At 36.1% G+C, this 18,160-nt stretch overlaps 1 protein-coding gene across 1 annotated transcript; it reads right to left on the bottom strand.

The window, feature by feature from the left end:
- Positions 1–8,734: 8,734 nt before the first annotated feature.
- On the bottom strand, positions 8,735–14,475 carry LOC121389595 (CDP-diacylglycerol--inositol 3-phosphatidyltransferase-like). Its single transcript, XM_041521250.1, has 6 exons — positions 14,377–14,475; positions 12,273–12,407; positions 10,610–10,763; positions 10,040–10,121; positions 9,472–9,553; positions 8,735–9,279 (listed from the first exon to the last, which is right to left on the bottom strand). The coding sequence occupies exons 1-6, from the start codon at positions 14,414–14,416 to the stop codon at positions 9,104–9,106; spliced, it is 669 nt and encodes a 222-aa protein (XP_041377184.1). The 5' UTR covers positions 14,417–14,475; the 3' UTR covers positions 8,735–9,103.
- Positions 14,476–18,160: the final 3,685 nt, after the last annotated feature.

Below are 18,160 nucleotides of genomic sequence, written 5' to 3'. Positions count from 1 at the left end.
AGCACGGTAGTGGATCAATATTTGGGGTCGAATTTACAACGCCTGTTTATGTCTTACACGCGTGTAACTACATATACCAACATTAACAAGGCTTTTAAAATTGCGTCTAAGCAAAACAGGCTTCGTAAATTCGGTCCTTGTGATTCTGGGATAGTGCACAACCTTTGCACCACAGATACCCTAATATAATCACAGCATACAGTGAATTGGTCAAGCATCATCTTTCGTATAAAACAAAATGTAGACTTTACATATGACCATCTGATAGAACCATTATCCAATGCAGAATTCACCAGATCACACATTAATATAACGGGTGCCCCGCTCCCCACTTCAAAAAACAAACCAACAAAAAATTATCACTTTACTGATTAATGACTTGTAAAGTATTTAAACCAGAATAAGAATAGTCTGTACCTGATAGCATGTGATAAAAATTCATATATATATATAGTCAAACCTGTCCTAGCGGTCACCTGCCTTAAGCGACCACTTTTTTCTTCCCAAATGATTTATAATGTAAATGCACCTGCAATAAGCGGTCACCTGTCTAACGCGCCCAGCGGCCACCTAAATCGGACCCCAAATCGCTAAAATACCTGTATTAAGCGGCCGTATTAAATGTTACTATTATACAAAAGGGATATTTTAACAACAGAGATATTAAGGTGCAGCAAATAACCTATCTTCACACCTTCAGGAATACTAGTACCCATTCAGTCCCGACATCTCTACTGTGTATCAGTTAAGAAAGTATGACTCTGCAATGCATCTAATTGCCTCTGAGCAGGTTACGCTTGACATTTGTAGATGCACTTACTATGACCATACACCGCATGAAATAGGGATTAAATAATTAAATAGAAAATGAAAACAAACATGTTGAGAACGGTTAATTTAATACATTCCATTTGAATTTTTTTTTTTTTTTTTTTTTAAGGAGACATGTCACAAGTTGATTAATAGTGAACTGTGAAGGACACATCCGTTGATCAACAGTACAGACTGTAAAACAAGAAACAACAACAAATGTTTTAAAGACTACATATGTGGCAAACTGTAATCAGCGGTCACCTGTCTTAAGCGGACACTTTTATGTACTCCGGTCTACAGGCTGGTAGGTACTGGGTTCGGATCCCAGTCGAGGCATGGGATTTTTAATACCGACTCCAAAACCCGAGTGAGTGCTCCGCAGGGCTCAATGGGTAGGTGTAAACCACTTGCACCGACCAGTGATCCATAACTGGTTCAACAAAGGCCATGGTTTGTGCTATCCTGCCTGTGGGAAGCGCAAATAAAAGATCCCTTACTGCTAATCGGAAGAGTAGCCCATGTAGTGGCGACAGCGTGTTTCCTCTCAAAATCTGTGTGGTCCTTAACCATATGTCTGACGCCATATAACCGTAAATAAAATGTGTTGAGTGCGTCGTTAAATAAAACATTTCTTTCTTTCATTCTTTATCTACTCCCTTGCGTGACCGCTTAAGACAGGTTTGACTATATATATATATATATATATATATATATAGATATATATATATATATATATATATATATATATATATATATACTACTCAAAAGAATTTAAGGGTCAAAAATGTATAACCAAATAAGTTTCAGAGTGTATTAGACTGATGATGTAAACTACACCAAAAATTTAATTTATTGTTCCATATTTACAAAAAACCACAAATAAACGTCACTGTATACAAGAAAGTCACATGACATGCTGTCAAAGTTGAAGGTTGTCAAACATGGATTTTACACATTAGAACATTCGTTTAATAGTGTGTGAATCCACCCCTGGCGCGAATACACTCGACACATCGTTGCCTCATGCTGTTGATCAGACGTCTGAAGAACTCTTGGGGAATGGCCTGCCACTCTGCCATAAGAAGTTGACCCCGATCATGAAAGGGGCATGGTTATCCCGAACTCTCCTGCCTAATTCGTCCCAGGCCTTTCTCTATTGGGGCCAAGTCAGGCGAATATGCTGGCCAATCCATCCTGGCGATACCTTGTTGTCTGAGAAAGTCCGTTACCACCCTGGCGCGGTGGGGTCTGGCATTGTCATCCTGCAGAACTGCACCGTCGCCAATCTGCTGAAGGCCTGGGAGAACCAACGGCCGGATAATCTCATTCAGCGGATTCCATTCAGATTGCCATCCACCACATAGAGGGGGTCCTGTGGTGGATAGAGATGCCGCCCCACACCATGACGCTGCCACCACCGAAGCGGTGACGTTGTCTAACGTTAACGTCAGCGAAGCGCTCCCCAGGACGTCTGTAGACACGAACTCGACCGTCGTTGAACTGGAGACTAAACCTGGACTCATCAGTGAACATCACTCGACCCCACTGAACACGTTGCCACCGCAGATGAAGCGTGCACCAGTGACGTCTGGCCGTTCTGTGACGTGGTAGGAGTGGTGGTCGAACAGCCTGGCGACGGCAGCGTAGATTATTGACGATTGCGTATGGTTTGATCAGACACTCGAGTTCCAGTCGCAGTCCGCAGATTGTCACGTAATCGGCGTGCAGTGGTTGTGCGTTGACGTAGAGCCATATTGGTGATGTAGCGGTCCTCTCTATTTGTAGTGCTTCGGGGTCTTCCCGAACGTGGACGATTTCGAACAGAATTCGTTGCTTGGTACCGTTGCCACAGTCGGCCAACGACACTCTGACTGACACCAAGTCTCAGAGCAACATTTCTTTGCGTATTGCCATCCTGAAGCCAAGCAATAGCCCTTCCTCGATCTTCGATTGCCAGTTGACGTCGAATTTGGAGTGTGCACCGTACACGAACGCAAGCTCCAATTATACGAAAATTCAGCATTGGGAACATGGAATACACATGCAAAGCGTGCAAATGAAGCGCTTTGTGAAAAAGCAAGTTATGGGCACTTAGCAGATCTTTCGCTTTCGCCCTAATTTACGTGCAAATGTAAGCATGTTTTCGCCATTAGAACTAGTCGACAGTGTCAATGACAGTGGATTTTAATTCATTTATGGGTTGTTTAGACCCACTTTCGTCAAAATGGAACAATACCATGCGTGACATTATGGTCTAGCTAATATAACTGACATTCAGAAAATAATGTCGAAAATATCGTCTGACCCTTAAATTCTTTTGAGTAGTATATATATATATATATATATATATATATATATATATATATATATATATATATATATTCAACGCTTTTAAAATAGTGACTGAATCAAAATTGCATGTCAAACAGCTGATTTGACTTAATTCTGCACCACACAAACGTAATACCTGATCAGGGCCGTATCTCTGCACAATGCAAGGTCGAATGTGAATTTGGCAAAATAGTGGTTGATTCCATGAATCTCTATCCAGTGTCTCGTCTATAGGAGGACAGCCACTCCGATTAAATCCATTACTGGAGATTTCATCTTTCTTGCACCGCCACAAAGAAGACTTTCCACTCCCAGACTAGCTTATAAATCAAAACTAGCACCAAACAGAACTCATTAGATTAAGTACAGCTGTGATGACATGCATTCATGAATCATTGTTACAATAGTGATATCAGGTACCATGGGTACTTCCATAACGAGTACTGCCATAACTGTCAAGTAGTCACTTCATCTAAAACGATGAAGAAATATTAAATTTGCAAGAGTTTCACCAAAGAGATGAAAAGTTATGCAAAATAGTTCAAAATATGGAATAGCATCAGCCATCATTTTGGTCAGTGATGCATCGTATTCAGTAGAAATAGCCTCCAAACTTAGTTTACTTAAAGTGGTGGGCATCGTGTCGCCCGTCCTTTTCAGACACCGACTTCAGTCTCTTGGTGATCCATTGACTTTTAATCTTCTTGATAAGATAGTTTACAGGACTTATCTTCCAATCTTTTCTAAAAAAACAAAATTCCTCCAGCATTCGTTTCCCATCCTTTTTCGGTAAAACAAGCTTCAGTGGCAGCTTTGTCAACGTCATTTCGAAAAAGATTATTAAGAGTCATTTGTGCTATCAGAAACTTTCTGCCTGTGGAAATAAATCGAAATATATTGTGACCGGCTACCTGCATTTGACATGTATCATTAGACCAACAGGTGTCAATACACAGAGACACCGAGATACTTCACTCTTTGTGGGCTTGGTTTTGGGGTGGGTTTTTTCAATTATGGACATTATTAATAGTTACTGTGGTCAGTTACCTTTATATGAAAGATACGATTTCCAAGAATAATGACCAGAATACTTCAATGTTATTGGGCAGTGTAAAATATGTTTATCGGATCCTATTACGGCATTTTAGTCGTTAGGTCACATTGCTCATTTCTAATATGGTCGTCCTGGTGTTTATACCAACTGAAAACTACGGTGGCTGGGAAAGGACATCACATCAAATTATTTTTCTTCATCGATCAACTTACTATCTCGACTAATCGACTTTCAAAATCGAGGCTTTCCGTCAAAATGGACGACCGGAATATCATAGGCAACAATTTTAACGGTTGTGGGTTAAAACACTATATGCAATATATCAACCAAACTATGACCCATAAATACCAGTACCACAACTAAAATACACTTACGACATTCATCTAGATACATTATATCACACAGAAATACAGGGAATCACATGTAGAGGTCATTTTGAGATGAACTAATCCCCATTCCCTTTGCCGCACCAATTTGGTCGGGATGACGTGAGCAGAGATGTACCGCATGTTTCGCCATGGCTAGAAACCACAAACTATTGACATATCTCAAGTACATCCATTGCTGCAATAGCCAAGGCTACTACGCCTGTATCTGTAGCAGATATCGTGATCTATCTGTAGCTTTGCTGATATGCATCGAATGTGTAGAGGGGCATGCGGTGGTCAGCCTCATATTGATATGGACGAATATATTCTTTATCGGACAACACAATTCCATCGTATGTTGCAATATGTTTGCCTCTTGTAGAGGGGCAGCCATCATTGCATTTGTAAGGAAATATGTTGATGAAATAGTTGTTTCACTTGTGACTCAAAGGGGGCTGTCTGATACGATTTCAAACCTGTCCTAGCGGCCACCTGTAATCAGCGGTCACCTGTCTTAAGCGGCCACTTTTTCCCTCCCGGCTATTGGATGTCAAAACATTTAGTAACTGTGACAGTTTTCAGAGGATACCTGCTACATTTTTTCATTAGAAAAAATGTATATATGCATTTTCCCCATGGACATGACTATACATGCCACAATCTTTCATATACATGTCTTGACAGTTGACCATGGACACTGACAGACGGGTCTGTGCCTCCAACTTGAGGCGTAAGATATTTAATTTGTTCCCTACTATATATATTAATCAAAGTGCTTGTGTCCCACCCATCCGCCTCCTTTTCACATACTGTTCATATAGGTCTGTTGGTTAATTCCACAATAAACACCTGTATGATGCTATATTTGATGTTCTGGTTTAAGCACACTTCTCTGTTGAAATACACTTTATTTCCAGCCAACATTTTACAACATTCACTACAGTAGCACTTGTTCCAAGATATTCATAAACATCAGCATAAACATAAACGTCATTACACTTAATGGTGCTATAACAAAGTTGCAATAATGGCAGTTCTTGCCAAAAATATTTATTAATTTTTGCTTTGAAACAATGATAATACCATCAGCTATATAGATATAAAAAATTACAAATAAATAATGCCATTTACTAAATAGAAATTTGTTTTTAAAGGGGAATCTTGAATGTTTCAAACACAAACTAGTGACATTACTGTTTTATGTGTACACATTCATTTAGCCACAAATTATTTGGGAAATCCTTATTATTGTAGAGTGAAGTATGGAAAGATTATACGTGGGATCATTTAATTTGAAGTTATTTATTACACATAAATGTGAAAATAATGAAATATTGTAATTTCAACTCTGACATGGAAGCTTTAAATTGAAAATTTCAATACTTTACAATATTTAAACACTGTTTGGGTTTTACATTTGTGCTACATGCACAGATATACATATATATATATATATATATATATATATATATATATATATATATATATATATATAATGAATGATACATATTTAAGACAATAAAATTACATAATTAAATAAAATAACTGAACGTAGAAAAATAAATACATGTATAAAAATTATTAAATGTACATCATTATAAAATGTTAATATGAATTTTAAAGTATGAAAACAGATATGAATTACAAAAAAATTATTAATTTCTTATATCACGTTTACAGTAAAGCAAATAATATTTCTAAATAATTTATTTGTAAAAATGCTAAATAGCTTCCTTTAAAAATTCAAATAGAAAATACTTCTGAATTCATTAGCTGTTTGAACCTCCAAATATTACAAAGATAAAATTAATAGGACCATACAAATACCCAACAGTTAATTAAAACTTTGTCACAGAAGATTTGCCCTTCAATTAACTTTCCTGATGGAATAATAAGTAGAAACAAATTCAATGATTCAATACATTTTAAAATGATAAAAAGTTTCAATAGCTCGTAATCAGCAAGTAAAACATAATTATAATTGATATTTGACATAAATATCCTTGCCTGTAATAACTGAAATGCAATATCAGTAACTTAAATATATTCAAACAAACTTAATAGCAACCCAATAAAATTAACTTCAAACAGGTTTCTTTTACAGTAAAAATTAATTCTATCGTGTGGAATGTACATAATATGTAATTAAAAAAAATTATAATTTTTTTTATTTGGTAAATTTCACAAATTATGAAATGGGGTGGAGGAAGGCAATGATTTTTCAATCTCACAAGCAAAACAAAATAAAATAATTTGTGCATAAAACAAAATCAATGGTATGATGTTTCATTCATCCATGAATTTCAGAATCCAACATATGCAGCCATGTGCGATAGAAAAATACACGAAGGTGGTGGGCATTTCTAGCTAAGATGAGGCTTGTCAAGTCCCAGGGTGAAAATTCCCACCATCAATGATGTTATTTTTCTATCCCACATGGCCGTATAAGATGAGATTCCTTTTCTCTCATCCATTCGGTAAATGAACTACTATTTTACAAATAGACAAAGATGACTGTAAAAGTAACTTTTCATTTGATCAACTTCAGTGTCATAATTGCAGTGTTTGTTTCATGTGTTAAATGCCAGTCAACATTACAAATTAACAAGACCGCTTTTATAATGAAGGTTTTAAGAACAAAATATCAATCTAAAACTTATCTGATGATGTCGCATTAATATGGCTGCTTACATGTATTACCCATGTCATCGTGCTCTCCTTTTTAGTCTTTCAAATCTGTCTTTCATGGGACAGTGCTGACATATATTTCCGGATGAGAGAAATTATGATGTATTATGCAAATATGTTACATAACATACAAATTAAATAATTAAATGTAACTGACTAGATACAATGTACTAGATGTTTTAGATTAAAGCATCAGTTTCAAATGTACTAAATGCCAAGTATGTGAGTACCCCAATGAAAACATAACTACCAGTATTTTAATACTGTAATAACTAGTTATTTCAGTTGTTACAGTAATTTTAACTTGCTGTGTATCTATGGCATTTTGTTTTCAAATTTAAAATTCATTTAAAATCTATTCACACCAAGAATTTTTTTATAACTACAGTATAACATAAAATTATGAGCTATGTTAAATAAAGGATAATACATGAGAGGCCGTTAGAGTTAGATACCATTTACCTTACAAGAAGTTGTTTTAAAACGTATCTAATGGGCAAAAGCACTTTAACTGGAGTAAAAAAAATTAAAAAACATTCGGAAATTTGAGGGTCAAGACACCCCGTGGACCAACACCTGCATACTCATAAAAGATAAAATATGGTCAACAAAATGCAGGGTTTTGGCAGTGACATTTCACAAATAAATTCAGTTGTGATTAATCACATGGAAGTCCCCATGTCGGGTCCCTAGTTATAAAGAGACTGCACATGAAACACTTTGGAGACAGAACAACCAAGTATGATATGTATAAAATTTAATGGTACATATACCCGGACTAAATCAGTAGAATCAAACAATGAATCGAAGTTCATAATCTCCAACTGTGAGTCTTAGAAAGATAGACAGTCAAGGTATCGCATAAATATATGAAGGATATGAACTGTGCCTTGAAAACTAACAATATTAAATTATTACAGCCCTTATTAGGCTTTAGCACTAACATTTACCTATCTTACACACTTAATTTGTATAAATAATCCACAAACACATTATGCCTGTAAAAGATTTGATAACAAATGTAATTTACATCTAATAACTATAGCAAGCTTCTCAAAATGTATGTTTTTGTCCTACTTTATATAAATAAAGATAAAAATATGGCTTATGCCCCCAACTAAAGGTTGTGCACACACACCCTCCCCGACATTGTTCCTACGGGTCTGAATTCGTCTGGCATATATGCAGTTTCTGTGCTTATATCCAATTAAATTTCAAGCACACTGTCCTTGGCACACACCTTAGCTATCTGGGCTGTTTGTCCAGGACTACTAGGTTAGTTGTTAGTTTGTTAGTGGTTAGTGAGAGAGAAGAGCATGTAGTGGTCTTATACCTACCCATTGAGTCGTTAAAACTCACTCTGGGTGGGAGCCAGTACAGGGCTGCAAACCCTGTACCTACCAGCCTCATGTCCGATGGCTTAACCACGACACCAATGAGGCCAGTGTTCTTCTATTTTCATTTCAACATATTTTCGCGCTTATATCCAATTAAGGTTCAAGCATGTTGTCCTGGGCACACACCTCAGCTATCTGGGCTGTGAACCCTGAACCTACCAGCCTGTTGACCAATGACTTAACCACTGCGCCACCGAGGCCGATTCTTCTATAATTTAATGGCTGAACATACATGGGAGGCAACTCTCCTAATAGATAAAGCTACACAAAAAGCTGAATTTACGAAACACATTTTTTTAAATGCAAGTGTTTAAGTGTTTTAAATTAATGTAAATCAAATGAGGCTTTTAAAATTAAGCTCATATATTTCTTGTAATCTCCACAACGTTAAATTCCAAACAGTTGTTTTAGAGATCATGATAGTTGAAGCAAGAGGAGACAACTCAGTGAGATCACTTGATCTTCTGTTCGCGCTGTGCCTGCTCTCTCTCTGCGACATCCATCGCAGCGATATTCTGACACGCAGTGGTGAGCTGGATTCCGCTGATAGCCATCTTCAGGAAGGACAGAGGAGCACAGATAATAACCAGGAGTTTCCACAGTCCAATCGACAGCGGTCCAAGTGGCACTATAATATAAAACAACGCAAAATCTGGAATACAATACAACACAAAATCACAAGTAATACCAGTGATTTTCGTTTTCATAATGAAGCAGCATATTGTACAGCTTAGATTGAATTGAATCAAGGCAAAGAACTGCGAAAAGCACAAAAATTAGGTTCCCGCGAAAATAAAGTAATTTACAGTAATGTACTTACACACTGGACCAGCTGTGAAGTAGTTCAAATACAGAAGACAGTAGAAGAGTTCGTTAGCAGCACAGAATGTAAACAGCACTATCTGAAATATCATTATGTTATCAGAACTTATTAATAAGAAAAACATGCAGGGTCAAATTTACAAAGCCTGTTTTTATTAAAAACAGGTGATTAAGAATGCAAGACATAAACAAGCTTTGTAAATTTGGGCCGCTATCTTTTTATATTCACCATATAATTACTAGTATTTACATTTGACATCATTTACATTATTTACTCCGAACTTTATTAAATATGTTTTAAAGTTTACATTTATTATTTAGTTAATTGGTAATTCTGACATATAGTCTTAAAAAGGGAAACCCACATTTTTTTAATTGTAGCAAGGGATCTTTTCCAGACAGAACAGCATATACTAAGTGGTGACTTCATTTTAAAGAATATGTGCTAAATTATTTAATTCTTACTGTTAGTTCATGTAATATCCAGCTGTTAATTTTTTTTTAATCCTAGACAGATGTGGTGATATTTGATAAAAATGGAAAGAAATGACAAATCAAATACGTACCTTATTGTGGTAGTAATAATACAAAACAGGGTTTGCAGACAGATCAATGATTTTGTGGCTTGTGCTGCCTTTCATCATAGAACTGAAATACCAAATCAAATATTCTAAAAGTGAAATGAGTACCAAAATGTTGATGCAGAAAAGAAAAACTAAAACCAAACCACCAAATTTTCAAAACATGCTTTTTTAAATTTAGCATTCAATTTTAGAAAACATCCATTCGAGTTATTACAATGTTAGACTGACCACAAATGCGTTACATATACAGATATATATTTTTTTTTTAAATTGTAATTTTAACAATGAAGAAATTGGTCATGGAAAAATATGCTGTAGAAAAATAGTCTCAAAGCATTTTACATGGCAGTTTTACAGGTCTTGTGTAAAAGATCAGTTTAATTTGTGAGTATTACAACAATAAACAATCAACTAAAAATTAAAGTTATAGAGAAAATTGAAAGTTTAGTGGCAAAATAAATGTCACAGAAAATTAAAATCACTGCAGCAATCTCCACAGCATTGCCGATTGCCATGGTTACTTGCCAGGGTTGTGATTGTAGTTTTACGTACCTATGCAGGTGAATCCAGTGACTGAAGATGTCGAGAGCCATACTGAACTGGAAGAACAGCATGTAGCTTGGGTAGAAGTGACACAGGGCCGCACACAAACACATGGTGGTGATTCGGTCCGTCAGCTGGTCCAACATGGCGCCAAGCTTACTTCCTGGAATCGAAAACAGAGAAAAGCTAATCAAAAGAAAGCATTTATAAAAGATTATAAAATGCCTATAAAATATTAAGTCAAGACTGAAATCTTGAAATCTTTGATGATTTCACACCCATTACCAGTGCATGCAATTTGTATGGTGTTGTCTCAAATTGTTACTCAAGACTTGGGAGTCTAGACTTTAACTGTTTTATAAGCATGGGTCCTAGACTGTCAAGGGGGTCTTAATGTTTATTGTTGTACTTTATTGGGATGTTCCATTGCTATTGTTGTTTGTCGCTTAGACCTTGTTAGTTCTCATAATGTTCCTAATTGTAAAAGGCCCTATTTTCTTAACATGAGTTTAACATGGAATCACAGATGATGAAAATCAAACGCATTCAGAATAAATAAAAGTATTCGAATTTCTTTGCAAGTATAGCCTTTCGTTTAATAACTTAGTTTCTACCAACTTACTTTCTCAGACAAAAATGATTTCACCGTATGGCAATTTGTTGGATACGGATGCCTTGATATGTGTGACTGTCGTGCATTTGTACTGACTGGACAGTAGCTCAAATGTCTTCTGGTCCTAGTCTGCAGTCACTGCCAATATGCGCTCTGCAATTCCACAGCTAATAACTATATCAAATGACAAAACTAAGTTTAGTTGAAGTACTTATACCTAAAGAAGTTGGGACAGCTTTGCACATTTGGCTGCTGCCGAGCTAAACTTGTTTTGTTTTTTCATTTTCCCTTGCTGGAGCATTTTGATGTTCAACAACAAAATATGTAACTTAATGGCAAGTGCGCATGCGTGAGTGTGGAATTTGGTAGATATCGGTAGGATAATTTAATATTAATTTTGGTATAATCTGACATTAAATTTTCATTTGGGGTAATTGCCCTTTCATCCAAGTTGGATTTAGTTTCTAACAGAGTTTGGTAAGTATGTCAGACTATTTCAATCAAGTTAATACAAGAAAACTATAAAGACATAAAACTATATCATACTGGGACAAGTTCAGCCAGACAGAGCAGAAAAACGTCTACTAGACTGGTGTATGCACTTCACGGTAAACCAAATGGTCACACTGGGAACCAATCAAATAGTCTGCGAATCATAGCAGTGTACCGTAGCCTCTTGGGTTGTTGTTGATGGAAGTTATAACACAAATAAATTTTAAAAGAAAACTTCCAAGAAATATGGGTGTTTTTACACTTTTATTTGACATAGTGAGTAAAACATTACTATGGAACAAAGAAGGATACCTATACAACGTTGAAAAGTATGAGAAGGGCACGGTTGTAAACCTGTTAATGCATGGCAGCATTTTTTTTTGTGTGTCGTCAATGCCGTAACATTTTGGGGGCATAATGGCAAGTACAGAGGGCAGCTACAGCAACTGCTGTCAGTATCGTGGTGAAATTCGAACCCTGGAGTATAAAACAACACAAACCAATGAATGACCCATTAAAAAGCCTACAACTGCAAAGACAAGATCTATAAACAATATAGTAAGGTACCTTGATTGAGCATTCTTGCAGCATGTCCATCAAATGCATCAAGGAAACCACTGAGCAGATAGCATACTGATGCCTTTACTGGGGCAAATGGCATGTAGTAGAACGATATAAATGCAAATATAATCCTGAAGTAATCTGCAAAAGAATTACATTTTTAAATATTCATTAAAATTGACTATACCGGTAACTAATTTTTAAATCTAGCCAATATGTATCCATTCTAATGTTAAAACAATAGGCTCTGCAATATATTATGTACTTAGTAATTTAATTAATTCACAAATATCTTCAGTACAGTATTATTCATAAAAGTCAATGTTAGAATGCAGTTTCACATAATATAAGGTAAGATGTTGAAATAAATGTATGTTTTATAAAGAAAAAAAAGTGTTTGTTTTTACATGTATAGTGGTTGAACTAACGACCGCCGGTAGTATGGGTGTATAGTAGGTGGTTACAAGTGCCTCTTTACAATGCCAGCAGTAACTACTGAACATTCTCCGAAGCAGTCAGACTAGGCCCACAGCTAAAAGCTGATGAGGAATGGCAGGTGTGTGGCACAGATAGTCACAAGAGACAAGTACCTGCTGCAGTTGGAGAGACAAGGACTGGGATGTGGAGGTGGACTGTGAAAGAAGTTGAAAGATAGGAGCTGCCAGATCAAAAGGAAATGAGACGGAATTCAATGGAGAGAAAGGAAAGAGGGCAGTGGGATAAAAAATAATAAAGTATAGTGGTTGAAGTATAAGTGCTCATGAGTTATAATGGCAAATCAATAGCTAAAAGACCATTTGAGTAGATCACATATTTTCATTGAGTCTTTCATCAAATTGCATCAGCAGAACAAATGCCGACACTAACTCATTTTACTGTTACATCAACACTACTGAATCAGGGCTCGAAACTCGCCAAAAAAATATGGTGGCACAAACAATAATAATGGATGTTGGCAAATTAAGGTAAGCGAACCATGAGCCACAAGCAAGATTTTAATGTGTAATAAATATATGCAAAACAATATTAACAGTGGCTCACTTGTTATAGCTCTAAAGAAGATCGCCCAAATAATATTATTTTGGCGACTAACACCATTATTTTTTTATATTTAAGTAGCCCAGCATTTGGCGAGCTGGCCACAGGCCATTTCGAGCCCTGTTGAATGCTGAAACTAATTATAACTATAAGGGCAGTTTTAATCAAAATGAGAAAGAAATGTTTGTTTTATGATGGTTGAAATATGACTGCTCATAAAGGCGGCACAATTTTTTAAATCTGTAACAATATATTTGGGGGTCACGGTCAAAGTTCATGTCAAAATGAAACTTTGGGGGGGGGGGGGTTAACAATCCACATCTACTGTGCCGAATCACCGGACATGCAAATAATTTTGGATACAAGGGGGTGTCCACATTTATGGACAATTTTAAAATGTTTATTTACTACAGACATAAAACAATTTGTAGTGCATCTCAGATTATGCACTGCTTCATTGGTGAGAGACACATTTTATTAAGTATTTCACAGTGTTCACATAGAAAATGGTCTTTGAATGCTTATGTGCACCGATACACTGTACAGCACTGTATTTGTCTATTCAAGATCTTTAAAAAGCATTTTTTTAATTTCTCTACCTCAATTAGCCTTTTCTAGAGGGGTGGTACCCCCAAGGTCAAACTTCAATGATTTGAATCTTGAAGACTAATTGAGCTAGAAATCTAAAATTTTGGTTCAGAAGTTTTCTCACAAGTTTACTACTATAACTTGTATAAGGCCAATTTCCTTGAAATCCACAGGGACTGAGGGAGGGTCCTAAAAGATTTGACATGGAATGCCCCAGTTACTTTATTAAAATTGTAGGAAACAGCTTATAACATTACATGTGCATTTTGGGAAGTGTGTTTATTAATATGTGTCAAATAATGGTAATCGGGGAACCTAGTTGTCACTGTTAACTTGAAGGGTATAATCTTGTGGATAATTAGTTCCAATACACTGAGTAATCTCCCCTTGACCGATAATTTACATTAGCACAGAAACAATGTTGCATGCATTTTTACTCGGTTATCAAACAACCATTTATAAATTAACACAGTTAGCGACTTACCGATAATATTAGGAATAAAAAGAAAAACGTTTTCTGCCATGACTAATGAAACAAATTTCAATACGTCGTAACTCTTCCTATTTCCTGGAAAATTATGCCATCTGGTGAGAGTAATAATTCCAAGTGACGTAGTTACTTCCCCCATTTATTGAAGGAAGGAAGGAAATGTTTTATTTAAAGTTACATTATCTCGTTACCATATTATAACATCATGTACAAATGTGAAATACAAGCTCAAATGCACTTTTAAAAAAGTCGTGTGTGTTCGCTATGAACGGATATCGTCAAACATATACGCTTGATTCGTCGCCTGTGCCGCCATAGCTCGGCAAAGCACAAACGACAGCCTGTTGTCAGTTTCAGTTAACACGTGCGTTTGCCGATTTCAAATTGTAGGGTCCGTCTCAAAAAATTAAAAGAGAAATCTTGCGCTGTACGAAGAACGTTCGGTTGAGGATATGGTACTAGAGTCTTTAGTTAAAACCGGTTTGATCTTGACAACGTATTATCGACAGTCGTACCTTCCTATTTCAGAATTGATCTTTTATAAAGTGTTAGTAGAACTTTAGTATATTTTATTTTTAAAATATAGACATGATTAATGTGTTACTAGTATACAAACTAAAGTAGACAATGAACGTTTTCACTTCTTAATTTTACGTGTTAAAATCGACAAATTCAAATAAATATTATTTCGTTTGGAAAGGGTAAAGTTGGGGGGGGGGTAACGACATCAAAGATAAAGCATATTGATTTAATAATCATCCGACCCCATATAACCGTAAATAAAATGTGTTGAGTGCGTCGTTAAATAAAATATATCCTATCCTTCCTTCCATCTGCTGTTGGATGTCTAACATTTGGTAATTTTGACATGTATATAATCTTAGAGAGGAATCGGGTGAATGTGCAGGGGGAGGGTTTTGGAGGTCGAAACCCTTACTTGCCCAAGCTTAAAATTTTTTTGAAAGGTGTTTTTTTTTTTTGGGGGGGGGGGGGGGGGGGGAGCATGGCCCCATATAAACTTCGCTTAACAGTCTAGATAACCCCAACCCCGCTGAAATCCCTGCACAAGCGCCTTGGAAACCCGCTACATTTTTTTTTTTAGCAAGGGATTGTTTATATGTACCATCCCACAGACAGGATATCACATACCATGGTCTTTTTGTATACCCGCCGATGGGGATCGATTCTAGACTGACCGCGCATTAAAAAAAAACACCTTTTTAGGTCTAAGTAATGAATAAAAATAACAGTCTTGAACACAGTACCCTCTTCCTCTACCCCTAGAGCGTTACATAATTAGTAACACCCTGTTACATGTAACGCGTATGCCAACAGCTGGCCACTGTAAAAATTTCAAGGCAAATCCCCCACTCACCGACCCCTTGAAAGGCGTTGTACCATACCTCTATGGATATAAATATGTTTTGGAGATATGAGACGACCTAGCCCGAGTACTCTGACTAAGAGAGCTAGACGGACATTGTTATGTCCAAATGTCCGTCTAGCTCTCTTACAGTCAGAGTACTCGGGCTAGAGACGACCCCTCAATCAAGACAGTTAAATCTGTTCAAAAATTGCGAAATCTCACGTGATCTCTTGTTGGGGAATTCTATACTTGTCATAAGCCAATGAAAACCGAGATCGGTTCGAGCCCGTCAAAAGTGTTCCACTTTCAAAATCATGGCTTTGTGTTTGACCTGGATAAGCCAGCGTAGTGAAACCAATGCGGAGTGCGGCGTCATATATGCACCAAACGTAATTGGATTTTCTGTTCTATATGCTTAAATAATAAAAATATTCCAGAGAATGTCGTTTTAATCACCATCCATTATATACAGATATGGGCATGGGCCGTCAGAAGTCATTAGTTTAAATGCTTAATTAGGATTAATTGGTATTAAAAGCTTGAGATCCACTTTTATTGTAAATATGTTGCCTCTGGACTAAATGTATTTTGTAACAAACAAATAATTAACACAAAAACAACCGTCTTAGCAAATTTGTGCAGCACTGAGGTCCTAATCAATATTATACCTACCGTTTCTTGCTTTTTAAGCTTATTATATTAATGAAAATGTAGCCATATACTATCTTACGTAGCTGATACTAAGATTGTAATATAATATAATGTAGTCTGGCATTGTAATTACTGATAGCTATTATTTAATCTGTTAACTCGATCAGGAGTCATCTTAAATTTACCTTTTGTGCAATGGCGGACCGATGGCTGATGGCAGTTCGAGTCCCAGGTGGTGACCACTTCGGCGCTGCTCTCCCGTGGGACATGACGAAATATTTTTTAACCTATATTTCTATGTTTTAAATGTTTTTAATCTTATTTATTCTTTTAGATAATTTAAACAGCCTCCACATTATTACCTACATCCACTCACTAAAACTGTATTGGCTGGGGAAGTTAACACTAATCACTTTCCTCTTTTCCAATCTACTCCAGATACGGAATCCAATTCCAGCCAATCACAGTTCACTATTAACACATTTGCTTAGCTTAGCTTAGTAACTGGTTTAACGTGTCCATATACCACTAGGGTTTCGAACACGCCTATCCCGAGTCCGGCCTCCGATAGGATCGGGGGTCTAACTCGGGACAGGGATAACCTAACAAATAGGGTCAATTTTAAAATTTACATCCAAAAATTAAATAGTGGGCCTTTAAAATTTTGATGCGCATCTCTAATTAATAAAACAAAAATAATTCTACTCATGAAATTTGGTCGCTAGATTAGATCGGGCGGTCAAAAAGAAATTAGATATATAACTAGGGCCTCCTGAGTGACCTCCGACAAGATCGGTGGCCTGATTCGGGATTTGGGGGGGGGGGGGGGGGGGGGGGGGGGGGGGGGGTAGTGTTGAAAATGGGCAGAATTTTGAAAATAGCAATTAGTAAACAAAAACATTTAATTTTATTTAGTAGAATAAAAAAAAAAAAAAAAAAAAAAGTTACGAGCCAAAAATAAATAGAATTGACTGCTCGGCCGAATATTTATATAATTTGGAGCATTTTAGACGGACAGTCCAAAAATAAATAAGAGAAAGAAAAGAGGAGCGGACTATTTAATAATATAATAAAAAAAAGAAGAAGTAATTTTGACATAAAATTTTGAAAGGAGGTCTAAAAGTTTAAAGTCCGATATATGTGGACTCTCAACTTGACCAGCGATGAAGTTAGACGTTATTTCATGCGTTATCGACCTACCCCACCACCTGGGGGGATTGATCGCTGTTAGAGTACCGCGTCGCGTACATCACGGGCAACCTCGTTGATATTATGGGGAAATTTTGAAATTTAGATGGTAAGACATTAAGTCCAAATACCTAATGGTATTAATTACTTTAATTATTATAAATATAGCACCGATAAAAGAAAAAATCTGTTACTGGGTATTGTATTAATGTAAAATTTTAGTTGGTGCATTTTACTTTTTCAGTCAGGCCAGTCCAAAACAGTAGAGAATTATTATAATTCTCATAAATCATTATATATATATATATATATATATATATATATATATATATATATATATATATATATATATATATATATATTTAATGATATTATATACTACTCAAAAGAATTTAAGGGTCAAAAATTTATAACCAAATAAGTTTCAGAGTGTATTAGATTGATGATGTAAACTACACCAATTTTTTTATTTATTGTTCCATATTTACAAAAAACCGCAAATAAACGTCACTGTATACAAGAAAGTCACATGACATGCTGTCAAAGTTGAAGGTTGTCAAACATGGATTTTAC

The sequence above is a fragment of the Gigantopelta aegis genome, chromosome 3, assembly GCF_016097555.1.
Source record: "Gigantopelta aegis isolate Gae_Host chromosome 3, Gae_host_genome, whole genome shotgun sequence".
Taxonomy (NCBI): domain Eukaryota; kingdom Metazoa; phylum Mollusca; class Gastropoda; order Neomphalida; family Peltospiridae; genus Gigantopelta; species Gigantopelta aegis.
The sequence above is the reverse complement of the archived record's forward strand: the minus strand, read 5'-3'. Positions and strand labels throughout refer to the sequence as shown.